The 8,161-nt window shown below is 38.6% G+C and overlaps 1 protein-coding gene across 1 annotated transcript; it reads left to right on the forward strand.

Annotated features, from left to right (window-relative positions):
- The first annotated feature begins 1,147 nt into the window (after positions 1-1,147).
- On the forward strand, positions 1,148-7,607 carry LOC112053986 (macrophage mannose receptor 1-like). Its single transcript, XM_024093618.2, has 7 exons — positions 1,148-1,206; positions 1,870-1,983; positions 3,185-3,322; positions 4,532-4,726; positions 5,061-5,194; positions 6,385-6,508; positions 7,340-7,607. Exons 1-7 carry the CDS (start codon positions 1,155-1,157, stop codon positions 7,510-7,512), a joined length of 930 nt encoding a protein of 309 aa, XP_023949386.1. The 5' UTR covers positions 1,148-1,154; the 3' UTR covers positions 7,513-7,607.
- Positions 7,608-8,161: the final 554 nt, after the last annotated feature.

The following is an 8,161-nucleotide window of genomic DNA, read 5'->3' on the forward strand; positions in this document are numbered from 1 at the left end:
GTCAAGGGCTAACTTGTAAAGAATAAAAAAAAAGTGCTTAGTTCTGTGGTTATGCCTAATAAGAATTTTAGATTAGATTCCATCTTTTAAATATCGTTCGGAACCCTACTAACGCGAGTTCAACTTACACTTGTCGGGTTTAAAACAGCTGGCCTATTAAAATCAACTGAGAAATGTTATCTACCTACTCTATGATATCCACGAAAGGTCGTCAGTAGGCACCAGATGACATAGAATCTCATTTTCGTATATTTTTATTAATATACGTGTAATTTAGTGAATTAGCCTGCAGAACCACACATTGCAAATTTATTATTTATTAGTTAGTTTATAATATTAAAATTTTATCTACTCAGAGGTTAAAAGTTAAAGCAATAATGATGATCTACAAAAATCGGAGAGGTGCGAGTCGAACTCGGCCACCGAGAGCTCCGTACATAATATTATTTTTTGTCATAAATGGAAAACTAAAAATAATTACAAAATCTATTAATACTTATTTTATACTAAACACCGTATCTCAACACAATATCAAGACTTTACATAAATACCCTTTTTTGGGATATAATTACAAATATTATATAGTTTCCTATTTTTCCCTACAATAAAACTTACGAAAGTACCCTATGAATTTTGATTCGAATTCGTTTCGAATTCGAAACGCAGGGAATCAAAGTTATACAGCCACAAAAAATGTATTTTTATACGTTTTTTGTGGCTATTTTGTTACGTTATTTTAGAAGTTTTATTTATTCATAGCTTCAAAATACTGTAGTTCTGAGATATATGATTTTGATTTCAACTGAATACCTCCAAACATTCACGATATAAATAGTCTCGACAAACAACAAACAGACGGGCAACAAAGTCATCCTGTAAGGGTTCCATATTTATTTTTAAGACTAGCTGCTGTCGCGCAGTTTTACCCGCGTGGTTCCTGTTCCCGTAAGAATACGGGGATAATATAAAACCTATAATCTTCCTCGATAAATGGGCTATCTAACACTGAAAGGATTTTTCAAATCAGACTAGTAGTTTCTGAGATTAGCGCGTTCAAACAAACAAACTCTTAAGCTTTATAATATTAGTACAGATACGGAACCCGAAAAGTAAACCTATATTAATGAATATGACAGACGTTCAGAATTTCCAAGATGAGACAGATATTGACGTGTCTTTTTGTGTTTGCATTGGTGACATTATTGAGTAAGTAAAATTATTATAATTTGCATTATCCCATAAATGGTATCGTATATTTGATTTATGTAAAATGTTTAAAGAAATTGAAGGGCCTGCGCAGCCCCCATAGTATGTTTGCTCCTAGTAAAAGGAATTGTAATTATGTACTTCAGTAAATGCACATATTGCGTAAATGATATAAATGTGCTCGTTTTATACTATCAGTTTGTTTTTATTAATATAAAAATTCATACTTAAATGCTGGAACATATCATAAAAAAATAGAAAAAAACTTTTTAGTAATATAAAATGACATATGACATAATATGCATTTATGAAATTTTCTTTTGTTTTTAGAATTATAGCATAAGGTATTTTTTTTTTGAGATAGAATACAATATGGAACTTAAGCTAACTTATCCTAATAACTATTCAAATCATGCCCACGTGGAATGGTGGCAAGAATACTGGCTCCATTTCCGCGCTGGACAGCCAGGCTGATCCTTTACGCAAAAAATGAGCCAGCCCTTCTGTCACAAGTCGAGGCAACTAGCCGCGGTGAAATTATTCGGTAGTGTTTTAAATTATTATGGACTTTATGCACACTCAATACTTCACATCATATTTCTACGCCAAACGATGTCCGAGATTTCGTGATGATACATTTGAATTTTTATTAAATATTTTTAGATGGCAGCAAATTCCGCTGCGACTACAAATACTCCGATCAAGCTGAAGGTTGGCTAAAACTACACAGGATTCCTGCAAATTGGACCGAAGCGAGACTACGATGTCATTTAGAAGGTAATTGGCGATCGCACTAACACAGTTAAGAGTTAGAGTCGCAGCTTGTATTTGGATCAATTTATTACTTTATGTTTCTAAATATTTATATAAATCTGAGTTTAGTGATAAAAACCCACCCAAAGCGAGTGATTCGGTATTATGTCGCGTAGTATGCGCCCTATCTCGACAAAGAGTTTTTAAAGAAAAAAAATATTTTCTTATTTTTAGAGCGTTTAAATAAAATCTTTATTTGAGAAAGTTTTTCTGCTTTTAATATATTTTTTATTTATCGCTATCTACGTCTCTAAATCTGTTCATATTTTCAAGTTACTCTTAAGAAGCCCTTTCATTTGATACCCATATTGTAGAAATGCATTAAAAATAACTATTCCGCCATCTTGGCTAGTCTGCCATATTGGATTTCCTCAATCGGTTGAAGATATCTTCTTTAAAATTGAGTTCAAAGAATCCACCGGAACATACATACATAGCAAGTTAAATAAAAGCGGCATACCGTGGACTGGTAAACATGGACAGAAAAAGGAGTAAATGATAGGGATGGGTTGAAAGACAGAGTTTTGCAGAAATATAAAGATAAATAAGATATTATTGCTCGGAAGAACTGTGAAAGCCGGAGATAGCTAGTATGTAGTACCTGACATAGGCTATAGGATATGTTATTAATTTAAGTAAATTAATTTCTAATTTTCTAGTTTAGTATCATATGGACACTAATCTGTTCTTTGTCATTGTCAACCCATATTCGGCTCACTGCTGAACTCGAGTCTCCTCTCAGAATGACAAGGGTTAGGCCAATAGTCCACCATGCTGGCCCAATGCGGATTGGCAGACTTCACATACGCAGAGAATTAAGAAAATTCTCGGGTGTGCAGGTTTCCTCGCGATGTCTTTCCTTCACCGTTTGAGAGACGTGATATTTAATCTGCACACAACTGAAAAGTTGGAGGTGCGGTGCGGATTCGAACTTACACCCTCCGGAGTCGGAGAGATGGGTCATATCCACTAGGCTATCATTGCTGCTATCTTCTTCTTTGTAATACACCAAAAATATATTTTATTGTAAGAAAATCGTGTACGGAGTATATCAAATGGTAAGGAACGACTGACGTGTGATTAGTAGCATGCGCACAAAACGCTAGTCGCTTGTCTCGTGAGTAAACGGCCTAAGACTTCATTCCAAGATTTTTTTTAATTTCAGGCAGCAACCTGGCATCCCCGTTGAACCTTGACCTGAGTGTAGCGATGCAGAAGGCGATGCAAAATGCGTCAGTATGTGGTGGAGTGTTCACCGGCATCAGTGGTTATTTCTCGACAGGAGATTTACATTCTATTGAAGGTACCCTAAATATCCCACTTCCTTTTCCATGTCAATGTTGATACTAAATAATAATTACTTTATTTATTTATTGATATTGATATTTTTTTAAAAATATCAAAACCTATAGGAAATGAGACAAAAAATATATATTTTTGTGTTTTCTGTGCTTTATTCCCCAAAGGACATGTCCCAATTTTGTATGGGGGCTGGGCCGTTATTCTGAGTGTCAAATAACCAGAACAAATAATTTTTATCTTAGAAGAACACGAAATATAGGGCTTAAAACCCAAAATAAAAAAAAAATGGAACCCGCATTTTTTTTTCATTAGCTGACAACATTAATTAAGAATTTTTATCATGGCAATATGCTTGTTACTCACACCATGACAGATTGTCAGTGATCTTCGCGTAGTAGCGTTCGTATATGGCGTTAGGGATTATTTTGTTAAATGCTTACTACAAAATTATACTTATATTTAACAATAACGAGATTTTACTAATTGAAGAACAGTGATTAAAATGAAGTGTTTAAAAACATTATGAAACGCACTGGCCACCCCTCCGATTTTCTTTCTTTTTCTTTTTTTCTTTGGTTTGTCCATTGTTATTTTTTACTATTTTAATTATGCCCGCTGTAATGTTTTTGTAACTCTTTGGTAAATTTATCCTGATTGACAATTTAACGGTTTCACTTCCGATAGATTATAATATACCGAAAAATAACATCTTATATAGTAATCAGTACGATCAGTTTACAATATATCGTCAGATTACAATTTCGCGAGTGAGATTATAAACTAACACATTTTACAATTTAACGGTGACATAGGTATATAGATACTCTCATCAGTAATATAGTCGTCTAATATGTCAAATGAATGCTTATTTTATGCTTAATTTAACTGCCCTTGATTTATTAGGTTTTCTTTGATTTAGTTCATGGTTTTCTAGATTTTGTATGAAAAATGTGTTTGACCGCAATTTAACTAGGTAGCCTATTTGCAATGTGTCACTGTGAACATTTTGTATCATTTATTTCATAGCACTAATGAACAACAGATTAGGTGAGTGTATATTTCTGAAGCCGGACGTTAAACCATTAAATTTTGTTAAGCTATATTGTGAAAATAATGAAGTATAGTAAATTAAATATCTAGTTATTTTAATTTACATACACTGGTTAGCTTTTATTATTATTTGTGTGTTCGTAAAATTAATCTATTATAGGCATTCCGTTGTCTGACATACCACAAACATGGCACGAAGGCGAACCAGATAACCACAACAATGACGAGAATTGTATACTGATGCTGGATACCGGAGAGCTGGCTGATGTCAGCTGCGCAGAGACCTTCCCGTATTTGTGCTACCGGAAGGGCAGCACGGTTCCTGATACTGGCACCTGCGGGCCTGTCGATAACGGTGAGTGTTTCATCGTCATCGTCGTGGTCGTCGTCGTCACCATTATCGCCATTGTCATCGTCATCGTCATCCTTAAAAACCCTATATTATCTAGTATCTACTTTTATATTGATCCTACTATGGGGAAGTGTGGAGTGATTATGATTTATCTGTACCTACTACAGGATAACTTTATGTCATACAAGGAAGAAAGCCACTTCATATTTTTATAGTATATATTGATAATACGGTTAAACTTATTAACTCTATTTACTTTTATAAACACTGTCTCAACTACTAGGAGTTAATCATTTAATTTCATCTGATCAGTAAGCATGTGTGTATTGTGTTCCAGGATATTCATATGACACACGCACGGGCAGTTGCTACAAGATCCCTCAGTTGGCGCAGACGTGGTCGCGCGCCTACATGATATGCGCGGCCGAGGGCGGCCACTTGGCCATCATCAACAGTGATACTGAGGCTACGGTATATACAACCACCATAAGCATCAGTTCGACAGCCGCACGGGCAGTTGCTACAAGTTCCACAAGGTGCCGCGCACGTGGTCGCGCGCCTACATGGCGTGCGCGGCCGAGGGCGGCCACTTGGCCATCATCAACAGTGATACTGAGGCTACGGTATATACAACCACCATAAGTATCAGTTCGACAGCCGCACGGGCAGTTGCTACAAGTTCCACAAGGTGCCGCGCACGTGGTCGCGCGCCTACATGGCGTGCGCGGCCGAGGGCGACCACTTGGCCATCATCAACAGTGATACTGAGGCTACGGTATATACAACCACCATAAGTATCAGTTCGACAGCCGCACGGGCAGTTGCTACAAGTTCCACAAGGTGCCGCGCACGTGGTCGCGCGCCTACATGGCGTGCGCGGCCGAGGGCGGCCACTTGGCCATCATCAACAGTGATACTGAGGCTACGGTATATACAACCACCATAAGTATCAGTTCGACAGCCGCACGGGCAGTTGCTACAAGTTCCACAAGGTGCCGCGCACGTGGTCGCGCGCCTACATGGCGTGCGCGGCCGAGGGCGGCCACTTGGCCATCATCAACAGTGATACTGAGGCTACGGTATATACAACCACCATAAGTATCAGTTCGACAGCCGCACGGGCAGTTGCTACAAGTTCCACAAGGTGCCGCGCACGTGGTCGCGCGCCTACATGGCGTGCGCGGCCGAGGGCGGCCACTTGGCCATCATCAACAGTGATACTGAAGCTACATTATACTCATATATACAACCATATTTTTTTTTTCAAAATTATTAGTTCGTGATGACTAGGGTCAACCGCAACGCACATTTCCATAAATAGGACTAATCTTCACATTTGTTGTCGGGTTTTGGGTACAAATCTCAATCTCTTCATTTTCACTTTTCTCTTCATTCAAAATCTTTTTTACGTATTGGGTACTTATGTTTTTGTTCATTCTGCTCCAAAAATCTAAAATAACAAACACCATGAACAGATTCACATGTAATTTTACTTACAAAGCAAGCAAACGAGTGATCCGGAAGATACATGGAGCCACGAGCGCGTAACGTTTAAAATTAAAATTTACTTACAAAAAAAAACTTGGTGGGGGACTCTACTCCCGTGAATGGTGCTAAGGGAAAGTGTATCTTCGAAAGTAATTTTTGTATTTTGTTGGCAGGTTCTCTTAGAACTGTTTACGAAGCATCAAAATTCCATCATAGGTCGCGAGTATGAGATGTTGGGAAACGCCTTCATAGGGTTTCACGATAGGGGCGAATATAGACAATTCCTCACTATTGAAGGTAATAAAAATTATACATTTTATATTATTTCTTTGAAAAAGCCAATTTTAATTATTGAGTAATTCCAGTAGTTGAAAAGGTATATTTAAATCAAATATTTTGAACCCATACTTTCATACTTACATAATCTATGTATGTAAGAATGTTCCACCGTAGCGCCTAAACTAGTGACCCGATTTTAATGAATGCTTCTAGTAGTAGCTGGAATTTAGCGTGAGTAGAAATGTCGAAAACGTCGTAAAATATATATTGAAAAAAAAAAAAATTAGGGTAGAGAGAATGATTTGTTCACATCTATCCATGTGTACGGTAGCGTGGGGTAATTTTTATATTTCTACATTATAAGGGTTTACTGCGCGTGACTTGGTCGCTAACTATGGGCCTCATTAGAAGGCTTAAAATCACTCAGCGGGCGATGGAGCGATCTATGCTTGGAGTTTCTCTGCGTGATCGAATCAAAAATGAGGAGATCCGCAGACGAACCAAAGTCACCGACGTAGCTCAGCGAGTCGCGAAGCTGAAGTGGCAATGGGCAGGCCACATAGTTCGAAGAGCCGATGGACGTTGGGGTCCCAAGGTGTTGGAATAGCGACCCACACCGGAAAGCGCAGTGTTGGTCGACCCCCCACTAGGTGGACCGAGGACATCAAGCGGATTGCAGGAAACCGCTGGATGCTGGCGGCTCGAGATCGTTATGCTTGGAGGTCCATGCAAGAGGCCTATGTCCAGCTGTGGACGTCCATCAGCTGAAAATGATGATGATGATGACTGCGCGTGACCCGACCCAAAATGTGCATTTGTACTAATACGACTATGATGGCAATGTTCCAGGGGAAACGCTAGAAAAGGCAGGCTTCGCAAAGTTCTACAAAGGTGAGCCAAACGCGAAAAGGGACCAAAAAGTCTGTGGTACCATCAACTTTGCTGGACAGTTAGATGACGCATGGTGCGACAAACCTACTGCCTTCATCTGTGAGAAAAAACCCGAAAGCTGCAACAACTGACGACAAATGACATAATAAACAATTATGTTAAGTCATTTAATTAAATAAAATATAATGTTTATTTGTAAATCGTAAATAATAAAACAAAGTAATAAATATCATTTCATGGAGTTTTTTAATTATTGACGTGACAACGTCTTATAATTTGATGGAGCCGGCCGATCCGAAAAAAGATGACGTCATGCGTCGTTCCATCGCTCTAGGGTTGCCATCTTTATGACGTGACAACGTCTTATAATTCGATGGAGCCGGCTGCGTACTTGAAAAAGATGACGTCATGCGTCGTTCCCTTGCTCTAGGGTTGACAACATTATAACGTGACAACGTCTTATAATTCGATGGAGCCGGCTGCGTACTTTAAAAAGATGACGTCATGCGTTGTTTCCTTGCTCTAGGGTTGCCAACTTTTTGACGTGACAATGTCTTATAATTCGATGGAGCCGGCTGCGCACTTGTAAAAGATGACGTCATGCGTCGTTCCCTCGCTCTATTGTTGCCAGCTTTATGACGTGACAATGTCTTATAATTCGATGGAGCCGGCTGCGCACTTGAAAAAGATGACGTCATGCGTTGTTTCCTCGCTCTAGGGTTGCCAGCTTTATGACGTGACAACGTCTTATAATTCGATGGAGCCGGCCGATCCACGCGG

Source organism: Bicyclus anynana, chromosome 11 (genome assembly GCF_947172395.1).
Source record: "Bicyclus anynana chromosome 11, ilBicAnyn1.1, whole genome shotgun sequence".
In the NCBI taxonomy this organism is placed as follows: domain Eukaryota; kingdom Metazoa; phylum Arthropoda; class Insecta; order Lepidoptera; family Nymphalidae; genus Bicyclus; species Bicyclus anynana.

What these genes read in the sequence shown, in the direction of transcription:
- LOC112053986 (XM_024093618.2), top strand. Translation starts at nt 1,155, where the DNA reads ATGAGACAGATATTGACGTGTCTTTTTGTGTTTGCATTGGTGACATTA. An exon ending in CTGCGGGCCTGTCGATAACG is followed by an intron (nt 4,727 to 5,060) that starts GTGAGTGTTTCA and finishes ATTGTGTTCCAG; the next exon opens with GATATTCATATGACACACGC. An exon ending in ACAGTGATACTGAGGCTACG is followed by an intron (nt 5,195 to 6,384) that starts GTATATACAACC and finishes TTTTGTTGGCAG; the next exon opens with GTTCTCTTAGAACTGTTTAC.